We start from the raw sequence: 23,659 nt of genomic DNA on the forward strand, positions 1-23,659 counted from the left end.
CGAAATGGGTTCTTCTCTTCAAGCGCATGTAACATTTGGTTGCTCAAGGGCGGCGTTTTGACTAACATTTGCAAGACTTTGGACAATTGTGAGTTTATTTGAGAGAAAGTAACAGAAACATACAATTCATTGTGTTTAAAAGGTCATAATCGTTCCAGGTACTCATCCAATTCCCATTATTAGGCGAGTCAAACACCCGCCCCGCCCCGGATGTCTTCATGTTAAGTCTCGTCATCCATCTCACGTCGCGGACGCTTAGTGCTTATGCAACTTCTCCTTGATCTTGTCCACGAGGCCGTGCTTCTCCTTGCCGTCACTACCGCTGCTGGGCGCCTTGTGATGCTGGTCCGCCGCGGCCTCCTTGTCCTTGCCAGCGGTCGACGTGCTGATGATGCCCTTTTGCTCCATGAGGCGGTCCGCTTCGCGGCCGGCGCCGGGGTTGGCCGCGTCAAAGTCGCCGCCGTCGGCCTGCAGCCCGCTCGACTTGACGTACTTTTCACCGGTGCCCTGTTCCTGGCTCTGGTCCGCGGGCAGGTCGCTGCCGGCGCCGGGCTTTCTGGAGGAGGCGGCCGTCTCGGTGCCGTGGGTGCCGGCGTCGCCGCCGTGCTCGCGGGCTACGGTGGAGAGGTCCCGCGGTCCGGGGCCGGATACGTCTGCCGATGGCTCGTCGGCATCGCCGCCGGCGGAGGGCTTCTCGGAGGGCTTGCTCTTGCTGTCAATGTTGGCGGAGGAGGCGTCGTCGGCGCGGCGGAGGTCCTGGCTGGCTAGGTTGTCGCTGGGGGTGTTTAGGTCGGACGTGCCCCGGTTGCTGTTGTTGCTGTCGAGGCCAGAGGTTCTGCGGGTGCTGTCCAAGTTGGACGTGGCCCGGTTGCTGCTACTGCTATCGAAGCCAGAGGTGTTACGGGTGCTGTCCAAGTTGGACGTGCTGCTGCGGGCATTGCCGCCCATATCCTGGCCGGGTGAGGTGAAGCCACTAGCGGTGGTGCGGTTCGTGGCGGTGGTGATGCCGCCGGCGCTGGAAATGTCCTCGTGGGCAGTGTTTCGGCCGGGCGCGGACATGTCGTGCTGGGAGTTGGTGAAGCCGGCGTTGTTTGTGGTGTTGGTGGCCGTGGTGATGGGGCCGGTGTTTTGGCTCTTGGAGACGCCGTCGGGGCTGCTGCGGGACTCGGCGGCGCTGAGGCCCTGGCCGAGGCGCTGCTGCTCTTCAGGATCTGGGTTTTTTTGTCAGCGGGTTGTTTGTATGTTGGGATATAGGTGTGCGTACCTAGATTGCCGGCGTCGTAGGGCTCACCCTTGGTGACGTCGCCCTGGGAGCCGGAGATGGGCTCTTGGGTGGTGGAGTCGCCAAAGGCATACTTGGTGGCCGTGGTAGCCAACTGAGAAATGGTGTCCATGATGGGGAATTGGAAGATGGAGAAAGACACAAGACGCGGTAGTTGTGTAAAGGCCAATTGGTAGGCGAGGGGACCCTGTCTTGATGTATGTAGAGCGGTTTGGCGGGTAAGTCGATGTAATTTAGATTACGGGGTATTTATATAATGGATTGAGAAGGGCTCGTTTTGAGAAGGGTTTTAATTGTACGAGTGCTGATGTCTATTAATACTGGTCAAACTACGGGGTGGCGGGATTGACAGGATGGTGAGCTTGCGGTCTCTGACGTAGTGGCGTAAGACAAACTGCAGAAACGGATGTGCGCGGCATGGTCAGACTCACGGCTGCATGCGTTAGCGGGAATAGTTGGTTGGAAAAGGGCGAGGAGATGGCAAAGACGAAGGATATGGTTTGCCGGCGTGGCTTTGGGAAACCGGTTTTGTTGAACGTGTGGGCTAGACTTCGTTGGTGGTTGCTGAAGCTTGTCTCAGCTGATGGCGCTGGACGACGGTTCACGTCATGATGGCGTAAGTAGTTGTCGATGGCGGGTGGTACCGATTTGCTGGCCGAGTAGAGTTTTTGGCACTTCGGCCATCGCCTTGCCAAGTAATAAGTAGCCGAGATGTGTAGATGAGATGAAGATGAGACACGACGAGCCCGCTATGTCTTGGCTCCCTGTCAAGCTTGTGCAATTGGCGCGACATGGTGAAAGGGAAAGCGAATCAGTATCGGTGATGTTGTGGGTGATTGCTCAAAAGTGGCGTTTTATGCGGTTGCTTGTTCATTCATTCTTTAGTTGTCGATGCTTCGGTAATAATAACGGCGCCGACGTCATACACTTTCGGGTGGGGTTGTGTTGATGGATGAGGCACCGGACAAAGCAAGACTGCAGGTTACAAGAGATGCTGCTTTTAAAGAGTGTCTGCTTTGTTTGCTTTGCTTTTTTTTTCTTTTTTTTTCTTTTTTTCTCGGGTTCTTTTTTACTCTTGCCGTGGTTCTACGCCAAACAACAGTGACCGCTTCCTTATTGTGACATGTTGGCTCGCTAAATTATTAATTGGCATATTATATGGTAAAAGACAACCACAACTCCCAGACCTCATCACGCTGCTGGTGCGAAAACGTGCCCTCTGTGCAGAAAGCTGTTGAATTATTATTATTCAAGGTCATGCACAAAGCTTGCATATTTTGTTCAACTGTGACTCATCGCAGAGATGGAGTTGGCCAATTACACGGCCGGGATATAATGGTCCATACCTGTTTGGGCGATCAGGCTCCGCGGATCAACCTCCGTCTCAGCGCTACGCGTATCCCGCAGTGTAAACGGGGACGTTTAAAGCCCTGCTCGTCCCCTTCAGATATTCAGATCCCTTTCCTCTCCTCATCACCCCAAGTGTCCTTTTCTACCCCCTTGTTTAGCCGCAGCCTGGCCTCGCGCAAGAGGCCAACCACAACCTGAGACCATGGGATCAGCAGCCGCCGCAAGTGCCTGCAGCTCCCGCCAGCTCATCCTCCTCTAAACGGCATGCCGGGATTCATTCTTGCTCTGCCTGGGGAGACGACGCCGACGCCGGCGGAGCCTGTGAATCCTTCTTCCTCCCAGAACAGTTCGCAAACCTGCAGCAGGACCCCGTGTGGTGGTCGCCGGACAATGCCTTTTTAGACGCCGACCTGGACTGGGCCGTTGCTGATGATGAGCTGCAATGCGCCTTCACCACGGCCGCAGCGACAGCTGCCCTCACCACCCTCGCCGTCGTGCCGGAGCTACCTGTGAGGGCGCCTGCGCTTGCGCCCACGATGCCAACCCCGGGCGACTGGTCCGGCTTCGGCGTCTTTGACAGCAACACCCCGACGACGACGACGAGCAGCGGCGACGGGGCCAGCGCGCACCCGACGCCTGCCGCCTCGTCCTACCCGCGGCTCACCAGTGTCTCGCGCCGCAAGCATGTCGACCCGGAGATGCTCCTCAAGCGGCAGCGCAACAAGGTCGCCGCGCAAAAGTACCGCCAGAAGAAGCTCGACCGCATCGCGGAGCTCGAGGGCGAGGTCACCGACGTCCGGCGCGAGCGCGACGAGCTGCGCATCCAACTGGCCAAACAGGAGGCCGAGACGGCCGCCTTGCGGGACATGTTGAAACTGATAAACCCTGGTTCTGGATTGACGGACGAAAGTTAAAGTTGGCCGCTCTGTCTCGTGTGGATTCATCTCTTTGGAGGATTGTTTGGCGGGATGTGTATTTTCTTTTCTTGTTTCTTTAAAGGAGGTCTCTCATCGAATTAAATTGCCTTATTATTCCGTGCCGATTGGTTTCTCAAACGGTAGCTCGCAGCCTCGCACGGATCGTCTCCTATAGGATCGCGGACCTGAAACTAGGCTGCGAGCCATCTAACTGTACGCTCTAGGCTTCAAAAATAAGCCATGAAGCACGGTCTTCATGTCCGTAGCGATGTCCATGGCTTTTCTGCTTGTAGAAGAAGTGAGTTACGCTGGGACAGCTCCGAGCATGCAGCACTGACAATCGCAGCGCCGTGACGTCCGATCTTGTGTGAGCCCTTACACAACAAGCTCTTCCGCCTGCAGAAATTCCTAAAAGTCCTTCCAGATCCTCCCAAATACATTACCGAAAGCGTCTACTCTCACGCAAGATGGATGAGGACCGACGCCTATCCTGGAGAGTGGTGTGGTCGACGACGAAAAAGACTGTATTTCCTTACGGACGGCCGGCAAAGAGCTTCCCTTGGTTTCTCTTTGCGCCTAGCGAGAGACTGTATTGTCTCCTGAAGCCCGGAAGCCGACTTTCCAGGCGATTGATGTGGTAGGCGTGCCGAGCACTGCACCGGGCGGCGGACGGAGTCGGCTGGTGTGGCCATGCTCAGAAGCAAGCCAACCATTGCATCGTCTCGCGAGGCTGGACGGGATACTCCCTTGGGACATTCTGCGACGGAATCGATGCGGAGTGCACTGATTCTGCCAAGCGCAAGCTGGGATATGAAATGGAGGCGGAGCGTGACTCGCAGCCTGCCAATACGTGCGACTCTGCCTCGCCGTCGCGCCTCCGCGCCACCTCACTGCATGTATCCTGTCGAGGGCGACGGAGCCGGCGCTGATGCGTCAAGCAATTTCGATGCGGGAAAGAGACGAAAGAGGGTCGCCACCGAGTATCACTGCATGGACTTGACGGGGAGGATGACGCCGCTGCGCCGTGTGTGCGTGCACCAGTGACGTAGCTTTCTCGAGAGAGGTTGAATAAGAGCAAAAGCCTGATGAGATATTGTATTCTGTGTCCGAGTGATTACCCAATTTGAACGTGTCGATGCATCCAGAAGCCAATCATGGGAAGACAGGAATAGTTACTCTTTGCCTCTCAAAGAGTGCGACCAAGCGCCACGAGGTAGACCACAGCCACCACACGGCGACATAATCACTTTGGCCGATGCGTCATGGGAACTTTTTTTTACGAAGAACAAAAATCCCCGACTAGGTGCTCGAATTTTGTACCTCAAAGTCCGTCCCCCCTTGTACTGTGTGCCACCAATGACAACAGTTAGGCAGGGGCGGTCGGTGCTGATGCAGCATCCCGTATTTTCATAATGTCACCACGTATAGCAATATTTCATCCATTTATTATGGAGGTCAGCCTGCCATAATACATCCACAGCTTACAATAGCCTCGATGTTCAGCATATATAAAGTGCACGCGGTTCCATCTCGACGCATCTACCCACATCACGCTCCAGTTCTTTACCTGCCATGCGTTTCTCCCACATCCTCCCGGCGGCTCTGCTGGCCGCCTTTACTCAGGCCACTCTTGTGGATATCAAGGTGCCCACGGCCATCCGCAAGGGCGAGTCGTTTGCCGCCTTTGTCCATGTGCAGAGCGCCATGAGCAGCGGCGAGGTCGCTTACATCTGGGGCGAGCTGCCCAACGACCTCAACAGCCCAGACAATGAAATGGGCCAGGTATTGACCGTCACGGACGCAAAGAGTAAGTTTTTGCAGCGGACGCTGATTCATATCATTTGCCCACCGCGTACTGACGCGGCCAGCTCTCCAACTGGGCGTGAACCAAGTCAGAATGCCGGGCCTATTCTGGTTCGACAAGGGCGAGGTCACCCTCAAAGTTCGAGTGATTACATATGCGGGCGTAGCAGGCACTCTTGATTATTTTATTTGTCAGGCAAATATCAAGCAAGGCGACCGGGCCAGCAGCGACTTTGTCACTCTAAATTGTAAGCGATAGTGTGGTAGTGTAGGGAAGACTGAATTATAGGCCATGTCCGCGGCGTAGGCGATAGGCCTAAGCATTAATTTTAAGCATGTGCATAAATAAAAATCCAGAAGTCAAAATTCTCAAATTTATTACGGCCTGGTTTTTGCAAGTTTGAGTTGCCAAGTAGACCTGTCTTTTTAATAAGACCCATAATAGTTGTCGAGCGCGTCCGACAATTTAAAGTGCACCAAAGAACGCGCTGCCGACGTGTACACTTCTCCACACGACCAAGTCCCTGCCTGTGAATTGCTTCGTTTCATCCCACAGCCTTCACCTCGCATCAAGCTTCTTTTTTCGTGTGCCTAGCATCGCGCTTCATCTATTGGCTGCTGCGTCAAAGAATTTTCAATCAAAAGGCTTGCTCGAGTCGAGGACGCTTCACCCAAGATGACTGCCATGTGAGTCTGCGCAAAACTTGCGCTCTGCCAGCCTTGCGCCGGCCGCTTCCTCAGCGAGCTTGCCCATGATGCGGGCACATGTGGCAACAATTCGCAGCACACAAGCGCTAATATTGAATCCCTAACAGCGAGAGCTTCGACAACATCCATCTCGATCTCTCCAAGGAGAGTGGCCGATGCCGGTTCGCAGAGACTGGTTTCGGCTGGAAGCCAAACGGCGGTGGCGATACCTTTACGCTCGATCACAACAACATTAGCAATGCGCAGTGGAGCAAAGTCGCCAAGGGATATGAGATCCGCATTCTCCAGCGCAACTCGGGCGTCATCCAGCTTGACGGTTTCCAGCAGGAAGACTACGACCGCCTAAGCAAGGTCTTCAAGAACTGGTACAGCCACGTCCTCGAGAACAAGGAGCACGCTCTGCGCGGCTGGAACTGGGGCAAGGCTGAGTTCTCCAAGGCCGAAATCGTCTTCAACGTGCAGAACCGGCCCGCGTTCGAGCTGCCCTATGCGGAAATCGGTAACACCAACCTGGCTGGCCGCAACGAGGTCGCCGTGGAAATGTCGCTGCCTCAGGATGGCAACGACACCGCGACGGCCAACGGAAAGGGCAAAAAAGCCGCGGCCGGCAGGGATCAGCTGGTCGAAATGCGCTTCTACGTCCCCGGCACCACCACCAAGAAGGAAGTAGCCGATGGCGAGGACGGCGAGGGTTCCGACCAGGAGCCCGAGGCGGAGAAGAATGCTGCTACGCTCTTTTACGAAACGTTGATGGACAAGGCAGAAATCGGTGAGATGGCTGGCGATACCATTGCCACATTTCTGGATGTTTTGCATCTTACTCCCAGGTCCGTAGGGACGCTTCTCTGGGCAATGTGCCATGCTAACGATCAACAGAGGACGTTTCGATATCGACATGTACGAAGCTTCGTTCCGACTCCGCGGCAAAACGTACGACTACAAGATCCAATACGACGCCATCAAAAAGTTCATGGTTCTCCCGAAGCCTGACGATATGCACTGCATGCTCTGCATCGGCCTCGACCCTCCTCTGCGCCAGGGTCAGACGAGATACCCCTTTGTTGTCATGCAGTTCAAAAAGGACGAGGAAGTCACCATTGACCTGAATCTCGACGAAGCCACGCTAGAGAGCAAGTACAAGGACAAGCTCGACGCCCATTACGAGGAGCCTCTGCATCACGTAGTGGCCAAGATCTTCCGCGGCCTTGCCAACAAGAAGATTTCATCCCCGGCCAAGGACTTCATCACGTATGCACAGCCTCAACCGTTGCCATTTCTTGTAAGCTAACCTTGCGCAGTCACCGCAGCCAGTACGGTATCAAGTGCTCCATCAAGGCCAGCGAAGGTTTCCTGTACTGCCTAGAAAAGGCCTTCATGTTCGTGCCCAAGCCGGCCACGTACATTGCCTACGAGCAGACGCAGTCCATTACCTTTTCCCGCGTCGGCGGTGCCGTGTCCACGCTGTCCACGTTTGACATCACCGTCGCCATGAAGGGCGGCACGGGCTCGTCGCAGTTTAGCAACATTAACCGTGAAGACCTAAAGGCGCTCGAAACCTTTTTCAAGCTCAAGGGTCTGCGCGTCAAGAACGAGATTGACGAGGACGCCAACCTGCTCGCGGCGGCGCTGCGCGAGCAGGACATGGACGACTCGGACGACGAGGTGGTCAAGGGCGCCGGTGTGAGCGGCGCGGACCGCGGCTCCGCCGACGAGGACGAGGAGAGCGTCGACGAGGACTTCCACGCCGAGACGGAAAGCGACATTAGCGACCCCGACGCGAGCGAAGGCAGCGAGGCCGGTTCGGCCAGCGATGCCGGGGAGAGCGACGTGGACGATGACGCCATGGGTGAGGACGAGGACGAGGATGAGGATGAGGAGCGCCCCAAAAAGAAGACCAAGACGAAATAGAGGCAGCCAATCCATTCACTCATGACCGGTTATTGAGAGGCGGTGCCGAGTGACGCTGAGATACGGAGCAAGGAAGAATGCACGCGAGGAAAGTGGCGTTTTGGGAGAAAAGGTCTGTTTTTTGGTCATAGTTTTTTGGTCTTTTTAATCCGGGGGGAGGGGCTCATAAAATTCAACGAGTCCATCAGCTTCCGATACTTGAATCCTACAGAGTCGCAATCTATTCCAACAAGCTACAATAGAACTAGCGACACCCTTGGTCGGCCCAATTGTGTCGAAGACGAGTGGTTGAGAGCACATGCACGATGAAAGCAAATGAGAGTCAAGTACTTTTCAAGTATCATTTTTTTACACAAAGCTCTCAGAAGAAGATGCTCTGCCGAGTAAGTCAGTATATACCCGATCAATGTCCCAGTGCTTTCCGTGCTGTTCCTCCCCACTTTGCCTATATATGTGCGTAAAAATAAAATAAAAGAGTTCATAAGAGTGATGTACGCCTCTGTAACGACCGTGATGATGCATATCGTAAACAAACAGAAAAGGAAAGGCGGGCTATTTTGCAATCAATGCAGAAAAAGGAGCCCGCATGTTGGTGCAAGAGATGCCGCAAATGTCTAACTGCTTTTTGAACCATTTTCCCGTCTAGTGAAACCAGAAACAAACAAGAAAGAAAGAAAAAAAATACATGCTGAAACGCCGTCGCGAAGAACAAATAAATGTGCGAGACATTGGTAGCGAATGGAAGAGCAGTGCTATGAGAATCGCAATGCTTGGGTGTTGGGGGTGAGCCCGCGGGGGCTTTTGTGCAAATGAAAAATGAAAAATATAATAGAACAGGTTTGGGCCTTAGATCTTGTCACCATGCGTCTTGATGCTGCTGCGTGGGAACAGGGCGTACTGGCCAATAGGCGGCGCCTGGCTAAGGCTCGAGGTACGGGCACGAGGCCGGCGCGACTTGGGCAGCGGCTGGGCGTCCATCGGAGTGACGCTGTTGCAGACGACCGACTCGCTAGCGTGGCTTTTGTGCAGGGTGAATCGCCGACCGGCCGGCGGGAGGGCCATAACAAGCTCAGGTACAACGTCCTCGGACGTTGTAGGCGGAGTCGTCTCCCCGTGGGCCGTGGGTTCTTCTTCGGCCTCGGCTGGGGCCGTGAGGACGGGCACTGGCTCGGCGGCCTCATCGACCCAGGACATGCCAAGCTTGTTGAGAGACGACGTGCTCGCCGTGTGGCGCGTGAGTGCCGTCCAGCTCGAGTTGGTGGATGTGTGGCGCTCGCCGATGGAATCCGTGCTGGAGGTGAAGTTGCTCGCGGTGGTGGCCGTGCTGGAGCGCTGGAGCGCGAGCGACGCTGACTTGAGACCGCTGGCCATGAAGCTGTCCGACTCGCGCTGGTAGTCGTGCGGGACGAGCAGCGACGGCGAGAACTGGGACGTGAGTGCGCCGTGAAGGTGGCCGGCCACGATGAGCTCAGTGTTCTTGTGGCGAAACTGAGCGTCGGCGGCGGTGTCACATGTGAGGGGGGTGATGGCTTCGTGACCTAGGACGGCCGAAGTTTGGCTGGCAGGGCTTAGCTCCGGCACCTCGATACCAGACGCGGAAGGCATACCGTGAGACCGCTTGGCAGAGGACTTGAGGAGAGCATCGTCCAGGGCCGAGAAGCTCTGCGACGCAGCGTACATCCTGCCGGCAGGAGAGACGTCCATGGAGGGACGTTCCCATTGGTAATCGCAGTCAGCCTCGGCCTCGTGCTCGTAGCAATAGTCAATATCGTCCTCCCAGCTGGCGCGGCCAAGTGTGGGACTGTCGTCCACTGATTCTTCCAGCGCCATCTTCATCTGCGCAGACCATGCGCTCGGCTCAATAAACTTTTCATTTGCCACGGCTGCGCCCTGTTCTTCCGCTAGCTTTGCCAGCGTGGGGACCGACCTGCTGCCACGAAGAGACGCGTTGGTGCTGTTGCGGTTGGTGTGGGCAACCGATGACCAGCTCGTGTGGCCGTCATCCTCGATGAGATCCGGGAGCGGTGCCTCGAAGCTGGCGATCGTAGGGCTAGCCAGGGGCCACGCTGGCTCCGGCGTAGCGGTTCGGGGACGGCCCAGCAGCCCTTCCTGGGGAATTGATGAGAAATCAGTTGGTGGTGTAAATGCTTCGCAAGCTGGCGTGGGGCTCGATGGTGTAAACGGCCGAGGGCGTTGGAAGTTTCCGGCATTGACGGGACGCTCCGCGAAATAGCTCGTTCTCGTTTCAATCGCGGTGGAATAGAACCTTTGACGGCTTGATACTCGAGGGGGCACGGGAGGAGATGAAGATTCGGGCGAGACAGGAGGAGATCTGGGGGGGCGTTGCGGTGGCTGTCGGTTGGCTGGAGCGGATGTTGGTATCGGTACGGGAAGGTCTGCCACTTTGCCTGATTTGATGAAGCGGCGCATGGTCTGAAAGCTGCCAGTGTGACGGGCAGCAAGTCTGGGTCTGGGAGGAAGGATATCGGTCCGAGTTTCATGCTCGGCCACGGTTTCCGCCAACACGTTGGTGTAAGTGTGCTGAGAAACACCAGTTGCGGCTCTGGGTCGGCCTCTGAAGCGACTGGGGTCTAATTGGTCGTCTTCGAGAGCCAGGACGTCCTCCACTGTGTCACGATTTGTGTGAGTGACATGTTGAAAGTTAAAGGGATCGGAAATCTGAAAGCGTTTGTGCAGAGTGGCAGGCTCATCGCGGGACGGCTTTCTTCTTGTAAAGAGCTTGGGGATGACGGAGTCCTTCATTGCGCCTGCCGGGTCGGAGGGGACTTCTGCTGAATATAGAGAGCTGCCAGACGAAGTGCTCTCCTGCTTGGACCTGGCACGACGGTGGAAAAGATTCTTGGAAAAGTGCTGGAATGCTTCGGAAGCATCTCTGGATAGGTGAGTGCTCTCGGTTGATGTAAAGGATGAGCGGCGGACCATGTCCATGTTGTCCAATACCTGGTCGAGGTCACCACCAAAGGAGAGTACAGACGAGGAGGATGAGCCCAGCTTGTGGCCGTAGCCACGACGCAGGTTGGTAGCCATTCTCATCTCGGCGTTTAGTTGACGAAGGCTTTCTGGAGAGGGAGGAGCCTCGGCAGCTGGCAGATAGAGTTCGGCGAGGCCCGTGATAGTACCTGGAGCGTCAGAGGTCTGGCCGCGTTGGGAGACACAAGTTTTATCAACATTTTTCGCGGGTCTGTCCCTGAGCAGAGGCGCTGGCCTACTGGCGAACCCAGAGTAGTACGATGGGGAGCCACTGGCCCACATTGTCACTCAGAGGATGGAGAAAGGGTAATCCTTGGCCCTGGTAGCTTTTGCTTTGCTTTGGCAAGGTGCGTCGGTGCGGGTCTGTGTTAAGACGGAGCTGGAGCTATTCGTAAGGTGCAACCTCGAGGGTGTTTGTTGTCGTTGAAGGTTGTCACGTGTAGAGGAGGACGCAAGCCATCCAGATGGCTGAGAATGAAAAGAAGGGGAGCAAGAATGGGCAAAGAGTTCTAGGGGGCCATTGTTGGGTGAGGGTTATCATTGATATAAATTTTGCCAAAAACTAAAAAAAACCCGGGGGGACAAGATTGGCGTAATTTGCAGGCTGAGGGTGTAAAAACCCATGAAGAGCAAACCTGGGTGGTGCGCCGTCGATGAGGAAGGGGCGTGTGATTACGTTGTGGGATGGGGGTGGGGGAGTAACTAAGAAAACGGGCAATCCAGGATGCTGGAATTAGCAAGGACAGCGATTGGGCGGACGGTTGGATTCGGGTGCACTGGCAAAGTTGCAGAAAGCTTCGACGCCATGCAGCGTGCCGTGTCCGCTCTACAGTCCTTGGTACTTGGTAAAGAAGGTGGCCGTTTATGTGCAGCATCTCGAGTTATATGTCTTAGCGCACTGTTTGCGTGACACGCCCGACCTGATGACTTGATCTAGAGGCCCGCTAGGGGACAGTTGTTTTTCTCTCGGAGGAGGGTTGCTGGCCTTTGCTTTAGCCGCCAGGTTGCGCTTCGGGGCCTCTCCTCCTTTGTTGCTTTGGCCAGGCGGTGACGAGACAATTGTAGACACTGAGGGGCGGCTTCTTTTCTGGCGTCATGACTTGAGAGCTTGTCAAGACCGGCATCGCGAGTGAGACAGGCAGGAGCCACACGCAGCTTTTTCTTCGAGAGAGAGGCGGGGAGGGGCGCCTTGTTGATGAACGGGCCACGGCAGCTCTCCCAAGTCGGCCGTTTCTGCCAGAGGAGCTAAGGCTTGGAGCAAAGGCTTGCAGGAAGCTAGGTAGGGTTCCCATAAGGAAGCTAGGCATTTATTAGTAGGGCAACAGAGAGCTTTTGGACTTTTTTGGTGGAGAGCAAGCCAGCTGCGTCATGGGCTCGCATGCTGCTGGTTGGTGAGGGGGGGGGAGGGCAATAATAGAGCCCACAGCGAACAAGAAAGCTTCAACGTCACCCCTGGGCTAGCCCAGGAACTGAGCCTCCATCATTGGCCAAGCCCGCGTGGTGGTGGGGCATTTTGCATAATGGTGTGGGTGAAGGAACGCGAGAAAAATAACACGAGCAGCAACTTGGCAGCCGAGTTTCTGCGCAGCACCGCGGTGCGGAATAATAACATGTGCGTCTTTGTGGATGTATATTATCAACAAGTCTAGAAAATACCCGACTTCTATGCAATCCAATCTCGAGTACGGAGTAGTCCGATAGTGTCCCGGGGAGACTACCTGTCGCGTCCCACGTTCCATCTAGATGTCTCTCCTACCTATGTAGTCAATTGCCGAGCCTTGGTCGCACCAAAGTGCGTTGTGTGCTGTGTGCTGTGTGCTGCGTGCTGTGTGCCATGTGTGCCTCTGATTCAAGGCGAGAAAGCCCATAATTCGAATCTAGAGTTGTGCAGTGCATTTCTCGGGGCTTGTTGCGCTAACGAGCTCGTGTGCTGCGAGGTAGATGTTTCTTTCTCACTTATTTATTACCCACCACCGGCTTACGTCTTTACAAGTCTAGAGGGGGGGGGTTCCGCCAGCCCACTTGAGAACAGCTTCTTCTTTTTACTTTTTTTTTTTTGCTTGAGGCGCGAGAGGGCCGGCCGGCTTTGTGAAACGGGCACAGCAGGGCCCCGTCCGGTCGTTGATCCCGCGAAAAACAGTGGGTGGATAAAAAAAGGAACTTCAGGGGCGAGATAGCTACCTACATAACAAGCGGACGGGACACCGACGAAAAGCTCGGGCGGCCATCGTTGGGGTGGGTATGAACGGGGAAGTCCGAGTTATACTTTTTTTTTTCACAATTGTCATTGTCGATTGTCAAAGGCCTTCTTTCATGCGGATTGCCATGTTTGCTGCCCTTTTTTTTTCTGGCCAGAAGGAACGTTCGCTGTGGACGGGCGCGGACCAGTGTTTTAGCTTCCCGTCGCCGTCGCCCGCCGCCTGGAGCCTGGAGTAGATGATAACTAACTACCAGGTAACTAATGGAGCAAGACCCAAGTGGACAAAGCCATCATCACTGCCTGTAGCGGCGATCAGCGCTGTCCTTCAGCGTCATCAGGCATCAGGCAGTCATATCAGAGGAGTCATCCACCGCGCTGAGCAACTCGGAAGCTCGACGCGCAGTCGAAACTCGGTCGGCCGTCGCACGTCACACGCTTTCTGGGAAACTGGCCAGCGAACTAGTTACTCAAAGTGATCCGTCGAGTGCTCCGTGGAGCGCTCCCGCATGTGTTGACTGTTTCTAGCGCACTGCGACACACGCCCACCCGGCCGCCGCGCCGTCTCCCACCATCATCAACCCGTCCCGTAGTGTCGGGACTGCGGGTTCACGTTGCAATGGGGGTCGCCAGGCTGACGAGTGAGCCCTGTGACTATCGGGGTGCCCAGCAAGAGCAGTCAGCTACGACAAGAAGGAGCTTATTACCAGTAACCTTGACCCAAGCACAACACAACGTGCAACTGTGAGCCTGGGTAGCGTACGTTGCGAGGCTTGGCCCCCTTGCAAGTGCTGACCGTCAAATGCTGCAGTGAAATGCCGTGCATGGCATCCATGTATCTATCCATCGCGACCATGGTTTATTATCATGTATAAAAAGCCGAATGTGACTTCTGTGGGGGGGACAAGGAGGCTCACTCGTAGTGTACAAGCTAACTCGAGCAGCATGTCGCCATGCTCATCATTATCATCACTTGCGCTCCTTTATATTAGTATACGCTCTTGTTTAGTTTAGTGCTATGCATGGGTGATACATTGCCTGTCATTATGCGGACCTTGCACATGTAGTGCGACAGACAGGCCCGTATTAGTTAGTTACTGGTCCGCCTCGCGAACTTGTGATCTTGTCTGTGAAACACCGTATTAACCTTTCTTTTTTTTTCCGCGGCTCCGGGTTCCCGGTCTCGTAGATGCGTCTGCCGATGACCAAGATCATCCGTCGGTGTGAAATCTGGTGCAACCTTGCGGTAGCTTACATTCGACGCCGTCTCATGCGAGAACGAGAGGTCAACAATGGTTGAATGGTTGACTACCAACTATTAGCAGAGAAAAAGATAGACACGGCAATTTCCGTCTCTGACAGATCGCCGCGATTTCCCATGAGCAAATCTTGTCATGTCTACTTTCACAATAAACACAAAAGACCATGTACAGCAATGTACAGCAATATACAACAATGTACAACAATATACAATAATGTACGACAATGTACGACAATGAACAACAATGGCCTTGTGCCTGGCGACTGTCAGCCGCTGCGGAGCGCGCCATGCGAACGGATCTCGTAGCATTTGACCTGTTTATGCCATCGCATCAATGGCCCCCATCTGAATCCCATCTTTTTAGCTTTGTGCCGCTTTCTGAAAGTCCATGCACCTGCCGCAGGAAAAGCTTAGAGGCCACAACACGTCCTGATACAGACGGTCAACGGCAAGATGGGCACCGCATTCCTTGCTAGCGCCCCCGCGCGGAATCGGTTGGCTCCTCCAGCACATTCCACATTCCCAAGGACACCAGACGAGAGGTTAACTAGGTAGTTATTTGGATGCCATGGATCAGCATGGACAACAGCAAGACGGTTCACTTGAGGCGGGCTGGGGGATCTCCGTGCCCAATCCACTTGTATCCCGAGGCTGGTGAATCAATTGCGTAATACTGTCATCAAGCCGAGCCCAAGACTCTAGTTATCCAGACGGAGTAATTTGTATTAACTAGCTATACTGACTGATATTAACAAGGCTGTAATAACCCAGTTGTAATTTGTAATTCTGTAAAGTGGTAATATATGCAACTCGCCTAAACTAGAAACATCCGGAGAACATTCTTCCCGCTTGCACTACGCGCCGATGATACTTTTGGTCCTGCAAGCTTTCTTGCAGGCCGACAATGGACAAAAGAGTCACAGAGTAACTACGGAGTACTCGAGGACCTGTTCCTATTCTAGCGTGCTTGCATTGTCTTGAGCCTATGCTGGAGCCTCGCACCCTGGTTGACCCCAACTTCTGAAACACGCACCTGACGAAGCAGTTGCGCATCTTGACTGGCACGGGCCAAGGCCTGCCTGCCTGCACAGACAAAAAGGATTTCTTTTGGTCTCTTTTAGAACGTGACGCAGACTGTCAGCTCGGCTATCAAGCTCAAAGTTTGTTCAACAGCATCGGGATTCTATTTTAAAGTTTTTTCTACGCCGTTGTCTGAGCATGTCTTGCCGAACAAACTTCCTGCGGCCCTAATCCGTCCCGAGGCCTTGATTGCCGCGAGGCCCATGAGCACTCCTGAAACGCCCTGTTTTTTTCTTCTTCCGCAAATGCTTGAAGCAAGCGAGCTTGTGGTGGTGGTGGTGGTCAAGGTTGGCTGAAGGGTATTACAGATTCTTCTATTAGGCTTGGCTGAAGGGCCTGTTCTGCTGAATTGCTTGCTTGCTGCTCCTGCTTTGGGCGCAATGGCGATGGATGCGGAACCCAATAGCAGGGATGCGCTGCCTGTCTTCCCCTGCACAGATCACCATCACATCCTTCTGTTTCAAGAAGCTGGCCGTGTCTTTTCAGCATTTGCACGGATTAGTGTGTCGAGCGATTTTTGGCCTGAAATAGCGCATTGCTGGGTGTGCTATTATCTGGCAGGGCACTCGACGTCTGCTTCCTCAGGGGTGAACGCCTTGGCTGAGCTTCAATGGCTGGTTACTTTGCATTTTCTCCTTCGGCACGGATTTCAAAGAGGCTGGATGGCAGCAGCAGCAGCAGCCACAACGGCAAGGGGTGATCCGACCCCAGAATATGCGTGTGCGTGTCATCGTCGCGAGCGAGCAGAACCAGGAGCCTCGGCCGATGAGTTCCAGGTTGCCTGTGATGACGCCGGCGCGCGGTCAATGGCAGGATACACATGGGCTTGGTCCTTTTTTTTTTTCAAGGAAAAGAAAAATGGCTGAATTAGGATGCATGAAGAATGAAGAGCACCGCAAAGCCACGAATGACAAAAAGGCCAGCCAGGAACAAGACGCTCTGCACGTCCGGGGGTCTTACTCGGCTCCTGCAGCGGCTGCAAGGTTGCATGTCATATCTCAATGGGTGCTTTGCGCTCTGCTCAGTACCCGCAGCAGGCGCGCGATCGCACAGTTTTCTGTTCTTGAAGACCAGGGCGCCACAAGGACCTTTTGCGCACAATATAAATTGGGCTCTTGTTCATGCTGTTCCTGTTCAGCAAGCCACAGAACTCGTCAGCCTTCGACCAGCCAAGGTCCAAACAAGTATACGAGCGCGACAGGGCCGAGATTGCTTTCAAAGCTGAGGAATTTCACGAGTTAATGCTGGTGCTATAACACTAGTTAGCAGTGAGATCTCATATCTTACCCAGCCAGCGTGGCTGGAGAATGACGAATGATGATGGCTGGGCAATCATGGCTGGGTAGTGACGTGGCTGAGCAATATCAGTAACTGCCAGTAGTTATGTATGTATCCTGACATACATACTCCGTACAATGGCATGACTGATGAGCCTTGTCATGAGAGTAGATTTCCCCCCTTCTGATATCGGGGGCTGTCCACTGGAGCGGAGCCGACTGTTAGTCTGTTAATGCCCCCGTCGCACATGCCTGGTCGTGGTCCTGAGGCTGGCTTTGGGCTGGCCTTGTTCATGGAACCTTCCACGACCAGTGGACCCCGCGTTGTGTTTTTTTCGCCAACGCCACGTCCCGGGCCAAGGGCCCCGAGGAAGACGCCGCGTCCTTGTCTCGCGGACTGCGGACGGCGCGCTTTGCCTGCAAGACACAGGGGCCGTAGGACCAAGACAGGAATAGCTCGCTGGGGGGGGGGCAGGGGGGGAACCTTTGCAAGACCGGCCTAGCAAGGATGGGGGAGAGCTGCTGTGGATGCCTGCAGGGGCGAGAAAGAAGGGCTTTTATTGTACATCCATTGATGTTGCCCGTCCAAGTTCTTCTCGACAGCCACCATCAAGGGGAAGAAACCCCTCAACTCGGTTTCTCAGTCGACACCTTTTCGCCTTCGGTGGCTTGGCTAGTTACAGTGACACCGGATAAAATGTCGATCTTGCAGCTTTTGGTCCTGGTGGAGGGTTACCCAACCATGTTGAATACTTCACTCGCTCGTAAACTCGTCACCGCTCGAGACTGCCATCCTTTGGAGAACGTGGGCCCGTGTTACGGAAAGCCTCCAAAAGCAATACATGTACACATCCCACAGCCTGAAAAACACAAATGCGTCAATATCGCCATTATGCGCGCCTTGCAAAATCTAGAAGGAAGTGGTATCATGGTCCTTTGTGCATGGAGCCGATGGGGCCGCTCCCTGCGTCTGCGTCCCGACGCTGTGGTTTGTCCTGCATTAGTTAGTTAGTTGGCTTCGTATGACACCCATATATTTGCTGATGATATGAAAAGATGGTGGTCTTTTTCGTGGTAGTCTGGGATCCGCGCAAGCCCCAATGTAGAAGGAGACAAGCTGACAAGAGAGCGAGTCGGTTGGTCCCACAAGGCGTGCGGCAAATTGGGGCCTGGATGGGAAGTTGAGAACACATGGCGCCGTGAAAAAGAGTGAAAGAAGGAAACCCAGGCTCCCGGGTATTCAGACCCCGACGCGTAGACTTGCAGAATGTCTGGACGCGAGCCCGTCGAACAGAACTTTGCCAGTTCTCTTTCGAGTCAATCTCCCCCGCCTTCCTCTTTGGTGGCGTCTCTGCTTTATTTCCCTCTCTTGAAGGAGGGTGTGAAGGAGAAAGGAGATGGGTGTGTGACGAGAATACCATCGAGTTCGGCGGCCGCGTTCAATTTTGGGGGGGGGACACGCGATTGACTGCTCCTTGGCAAATTGTCTTCTATACGGATAACTCGCAAAAGCCCAGGGCATCAAAAGGCATCACGCCAGCCTTGTGAATACTGATAAAATCGAGATTGCCCATTTTTATGCGTCGCGGTTAAAATACTGCCCCGTTTCAACATTATCAAAGACATGGATGACCTGGTCACTCCTGCCTCGACAGGCCTCCGGGGCAAGCGATTCTGGCCCAATGCCATGGGTAGGGATTCACCGGCACTTGACTTCCGTTCGCTTTGACTTTTGACAGCATGGAGCATTGCGGGAGAAGAGCATTGCTTTCGTACTGATATACTGTGAATGGCCCAATGTCAGGTCTCGGAGAGGCTGTAATGGACTTGGCACCTTTGGCTCGGCCTTGCGAGTCAGGTGTGAATGGAGAATTGCCGACGTGTACAGATGGGGCTTGTCGTATATATTAACGCTTATTGCAATGGGGTGATAAAAAGGTTAGCAGAGTGCGGAATAACGGAAGAAAAAAATAGTACATGTATTTGTCACTATCTCGCTGGCTAATAAATGGCAAAGGCCGACAAAGAAAATACGGTAGATAGGAATGGGACAATGTCAAAGCTATGGGTTGAATAAACTATGTAAAATACATTAAACAGTATGAAGCAAAAATGTTGAAATTTAACAGGTCTGTCTATGCAAATTATTCCAGTGCCGACAGTTTCCTTTGGTGGTAACGCCAGCGCCAAATGAAACAAAAATCTGTTTAAATATGATGTAGTCGTCAATGTTGATTGAAACAGAGGGCAAAAATTCGAAACGGAAATAGAACATGACTGGAATGTAAAAGATGTATCCTTCCAGCTTGATGTAGTCCGCGACGAATAGTCCAAATTGGCCGTTCAACTGTTCTTTCATATCATGCATCGGATTAACCATTCTCATCATCATTCCGGTTATTCTCAACGTCTCTATTTTTAGCCATTTTTATTTTATCGAAAGAGGCTGTCAACCGTTTCGCTAAGGCCTCTAACTCGTTGGGTCACGTCTCCTTGCAGCGATGCAGTTCACTTGTATTGGTTGTCGCATACTGCGGAAGCTTGAAGGTTCGACCCCTCTAATACGGTCTTTTCAGTAAAGTCTTGGTCTATTATGCGCCAAGGCACACAGAGATTGCGTGAAAGCCCGGTAGGATTAACCATGCCTTCTCACCTCCTGGTGCAGGCTCGAGCTTGCCCAAGCCGAGGATGAAAGCCTGCACCTACAGAACCGAGATGGCGCATGATTACTATCAATTTACTCTGCTTATGCAGAGATTTTGGGGTTATTTGGTTTTACACAGCAGGGAAAAGTCAGAAATGTCATCTACACCTACATTTCAGTCTTCCGTTCTCACTTGCCACTCTGAAGAGAGGCACTGGTGGCAGAGCCCAAGTGTGCGGGTGTCAATGCAGCTAATTATAGCCTCAACAAGGTCAATACACCGGCCTGTTGATTGATGGGAGTTTTGTATATCGAGTATACTGGGCTTTTTGGTCAGCTTGTGATCCGGGTCAAGCTTGTCGCCAGGGCGTTAACAGCTTCGCCTACGTCGGGGAAGCGATTGTCGGGTGGGTGGACTTCGAGTCCAGTCTAGTCAAACCTGTTATTAGAGTCTTGGTTGAATCTAGTATCTAATATTAATAAGCAAAGGCTTGCTAATAACTTCGTCATCTAAATACTCCTTAGGCGCAGGATATGACGCTGTGACATTGGGACGAAACAATCAGCGAAAATGGCGTTTCTGCGCGGCAGCGACGCTTGAGACTGGCAAAGGTCATTGTGCCAAGTTTTATCCTAACATGTATGCTTTATTTATCTCGCGCTTCCTGTTAAAGCTGACAATTATCATGGGTTAGATATCGCGGCATTTGAAGAGCATGACGATGCTCGATGTCATTCGAAGATTCTGGACTGTATGGCCCTTCACTTTGCAAACCTGGCAGGTACCAAAGAGTACCCATACTACTGAAACTTTTCATCTCAAATCCAACCCTCCCGCGGGAAAAACCAGTCTCGAGAAACAACTCGCAACCCCAGAGCTGGCTGGGTTCCTAGAGGAAAAAGGGATTAATACCATGTCGAAAGTGTCTCGCACAAACTAAGTTTTTGGCTGCATATTAGATTCGCCTTTGAGGTGCATGCTTAAGGGCCATGCAGGATGCCGTCTTCATTGTCAGTAGCGCGAGCAGCATCGAAGGTGCTGCCCTTGCCAAACACTGCCCCAGAAGCATCTACGCACCAGGTTGTGAAAGACGCTTCCTGAATACCATGAGCACCGACGTGTATCTCGTGGCTTAAACTGCGACTTGCCGTATTTCTCTAGGTAAGGGACGATATATATCTATGAGTACGAGACTAACACTCAAACCCCATTCAACTAAGGTACAGTTTTACAATCTTCACTACAAATGATAGCGCTATCGACGAGGAGGGAGTAATAAAATTGGCTAACGAGTCAAAGCGATTGTTTTGGGGCGTGACTCTCACAGGCCAAAAATTAGATAGCAGCAGGGTTCGAACCTGCACGGCCGAAGACATGGAATAAATGGCATTTGAGATGAAGCGCGGTGCCCAGGTGACGCGTGACACTCAGCTGGAAGGGCAGTTTAACGTAACAACGAGAACGAAGATAACGCCTCTAACTTGAAAAAAAAAAGTCCACACGATTCACTTAGCATTCCTACACTTGAGAGAAGGAATAAAAAGTAAAAAAGTAATATGGTAAATTAACAAGTACGATAGTAGCAGGATTCGAACCTGCGAGGGCGAACCCATAGAATGGCTTGAGAAAGAGGTTCAAATTCTACCCGTTAACCACTCCGGCATACTACCATGTTGAATGGGATCGAAATTATTTCAATATATGATGACTCTAGCCTGAGCTCAGACACTATTCGCTAAGGAGACCAGATAGGTGGGGCATTATATTATTAGAGAAGCTGCAGATCAAGATAATACCCTCGTTTACCACTCCAGCATACCATGTTGTAACTGGGATGCGATTATTCTAATCTATGATGATATTGACAATATAGGCAGCGAAGAATGTCACTGGATAGGTCTAGCACGATTCCCAGCCACACGTCTGGTTCATCTCTTCCCTTGTGCATTACCCACTTAGAGCTACATAACGAATGAGTGAATAGTATTAACGGGTTTATTAGTAGACTCTAGCTCATGGTTAAGCCAATCTTCGACCGTATGGCCTAGAAAGCCGTTGCTATGGGCTCTGGACGAAACTATTGACCACTGTGGTGACGGTGGAGTATAGCGGTGACGGGGAGTAAAACGTGCGGTCCCGGTCACGGATGGTCGATTTTGGCGTGGTTGTATTGGCACGCGGCGTGACAGGCCGCTCTGTGCCTAAGGTGCCGGCTTGGGATTCTCGCTGCGCTGGTGGTGACGGGGGCACATCTGTGACTGGCAGTACCGGGGCTGATGCGACGGAATTGGCGGATAGCGTCCGCGTAACGCGTGGCCACGAATCAATACTCTGCGTGCCAGGCGTTGGCGGTTCCCGTGCAGGTGGAGTTTCCGTTGAATTCTTGGGACGAGTCGTTGCGGAATCCTTCAGAGCGTCCTGGTACGACATCTTGAACGGCTCTGAGAAACTCAAACGGGAGACCCTGCTGGAGCGACGAGATGGCACGTCTGACCTTGAGTCATTGTCTGGTTCTGCAACTGGGTTTCCTTCTTGATCAATCAAACCGAAAGTTTCGTCGACGCCCTCGGCATCATCTATATAATCTTCATCCTCGTCCTTACGCTGGCGTCCACTCGTGATCAAGAACACGCCAAAAAATGTGAGCAAGCATCCGCCCACAAACTTGGAGGCTTGCTCGGGAGTCGTCTTCTCAAAATCTCGGTAGAGAACCGCACTACCTATGATAACACAGAGCGTGAACATGACGAACTGAATGGGGATGACTTGTGTTGAGTTGAAACGTTGAAGAGCCCTGTTCACGTAACGAATTTGCATGATAGCCGTACTAAGAAGGATAAATAATAACAGATAGGTTAAAGGAGCAGTGAATGCTCGCCAAAGGGTAGATGACAGCATAGATGATACGCCTTTCGTGGCAAGGGCAGTATAGCCACCTGTGTGCCGCATTAGTCGTTTCGTCTATGGGCGTCCGGGGGCGGCAACTTACCAAAAAGGCCAACGAGACCTAAGTCAATCAGGCTCGTGTGTCGGCCATATCTTCCGCTTGCCCACATCAGGATCGCAATCAGGGATATTGTCACTCCGAGGTAAATCTCAAATGCCGTAGTCGTGATAGCGTCAAGGATATCACCAGGTTTGAGCTTGGTCTCTTCCGTTTTGGCGCTCAGCACGACAGTGACAACACCAGAGACGGCGATGACGACGCCCCAGAAGTCGCGCTGGCGGAACTTTTCATGAAACATGGCCGGCGCAATGATACAATTGGACACAAGAGCAACGACGCCGAGAGGCGAGACGATAGACGCCGGCGCGAAGCCGTAGGCCAGAAAGTTGCCCATCTCGCCCAGCGTGATGAGGATCTGGCCTAGCCACCAGTACGGCGACTTGAGGTAGTTGGAGGATGTGGTGTCCGTGGCGGCTGCGTCCTCGGGGACGGTCGTGGCGTCGGATAGACAGGACGCCGACAAGGGATCGGTTTCGGTGCTGGTATAAGCATATGAATGGCCGCTGGCCGCCCCGTTGCCGTTGGTATGGCCGTTGGCCGTGTCTGCGATGGCGCCATATGAGCCGGGCGACGGGTTGCCGCTCTGCGCACGAGCGAGAATTGCGCGGGCGCGCTGCTTGACGCGTGCGCGCTTCTTGTTGAGCTTGGTGTGCGCGTACCGTTGGACGTTGAGTGCCAGTGCAATGAGAATGTTGCCGACAATGGCGGTGATGATGCCGATGAGCGAGGACCATTTGCGTAGCGTGTCTTGGTCGTTGCCGGGGTTGTCGCCGCCGCCGCCGCCGCCCAGTATCGCGGTGGTGGCGGGCGAGGTCACCGGGCTGGAGAGAATACTGGTACTCGCCGTCATTGTCGCTGTGAATGTGGTCATGGGCAGCGACCTCAAGGGCATGGTGTACTGTTCGAGTGGCCGCTCAGCCAGTCGTGCCGCGCGGGAATGCGAAAGGTGGTGATGGCAGGTTGCCTGAATGTCTCGCGCTTCAGCTGCGGAGAGCAAAGCTGGCTGTCATCCGGAGCCGAAATAATACAAGTGGCCGAAATCAAACACTGGCGACTGCGCAGAGCATAGCGACAAAGCGGGAGAGTTGGCAGAAGCAGGTTAGCATCGTCCGCCGGAGGTGAAGTGATAAAAAACGACGTTCGCCGAGATTAGCCCTCTTACTGGAGCGTCATACTGTGGCACCTGGAACAAATGTACCGCGGTGTCTTGCGGGTGGCGCCACTGTTAACAAC

General features: G+C 53.5%; 5 protein-coding genes across 5 annotated transcripts; 2 read left to right on the forward strand and 3 right to left on the reverse strand.

Moving 5' to 3' along the window:
• Positions 1–255: 255 nt before the first annotated feature.
• On the reverse strand, positions 256–2,075 carry CCM_05773 (uncharacterized protein; the record flags this gene model as incomplete). The annotated part of the gene is made up of 3 exons (XM_006670917.1): positions 256–1,211; positions 1,265–1,469; positions 2,022–2,075. 3 exons carry the CDS (start codon positions 2,073–2,075, stop codon positions 256–258), a joined length of 1,215 nt encoding a protein of 404 aa, XP_006670980.1.
• Positions 2,076–2,617: 542 nt separating this feature from the next.
• Positions 2,618–3,546, forward strand: CCM_05774 (Basic-leucine zipper (bZIP) transcription factor; the record flags this gene model as incomplete). Its single annotated transcript, XM_006670918.1, has 3 exons — positions 2,618–2,630; positions 2,671–2,678; positions 2,797–3,546. 3 exons carry the CDS (start codon positions 2,618–2,620, stop codon positions 3,544–3,546), a joined length of 771 nt encoding a protein of 256 aa, XP_006670981.1.
• A 2,482-nt stretch (positions 3,547–6,028) lies between these two features.
• Positions 6,029–7,968, forward strand: CCM_05775 (FACT complex subunit pob3; the record flags this gene model as incomplete). Its single annotated transcript, XM_006670919.1, has 4 exons — positions 6,029–6,039; positions 6,168–6,887; positions 6,937–7,308; positions 7,359–7,968. 4 exons carry the CDS (start codon positions 6,029–6,031, stop codon positions 7,966–7,968), a joined length of 1,713 nt encoding a protein of 570 aa, XP_006670982.1.
• Positions 7,969–8,814: 846 nt separating this feature from the next.
• Positions 8,815–11,241, reverse strand: CCM_05776 (uncharacterized protein; the record flags this gene model as incomplete). The annotated part of the gene is made up of 1 exon (XM_006670920.1): positions 8,815–11,241. One exon carries the CDS (start codon positions 11,239–11,241, stop codon positions 8,815–8,817), a length of 2,427 nt encoding a protein of 808 aa, XP_006670983.1.
• A 10,236-nt stretch (positions 11,242–21,477) lies between these two features.
• CCM_05777 (DUF803 domain membrane protein) lies at positions 21,478–23,318 on the reverse strand (the record flags this gene model as incomplete). The annotated part of the gene is made up of 2 exons (XM_006670921.1): positions 21,478–22,355; positions 22,409–23,318. The coding sequence occupies 2 exons, from the start codon at positions 23,316–23,318 to the stop codon at positions 21,478–21,480; spliced, it is 1,788 nt and encodes a 595-aa protein (XP_006670984.1).
• Positions 23,319–23,659: the final 341 nt, after the last annotated feature.

Source organism: Cordyceps militaris, assembly GCF_000225605.1.
Source record: "Cordyceps militaris CM01 unplaced genomic scaffold CCM_S00004, whole genome shotgun sequence".
In the NCBI taxonomy this organism is placed as follows: Eukaryota; Fungi; Ascomycota; class Sordariomycetes; order Hypocreales; family Cordycipitaceae; genus Cordyceps; species Cordyceps militaris.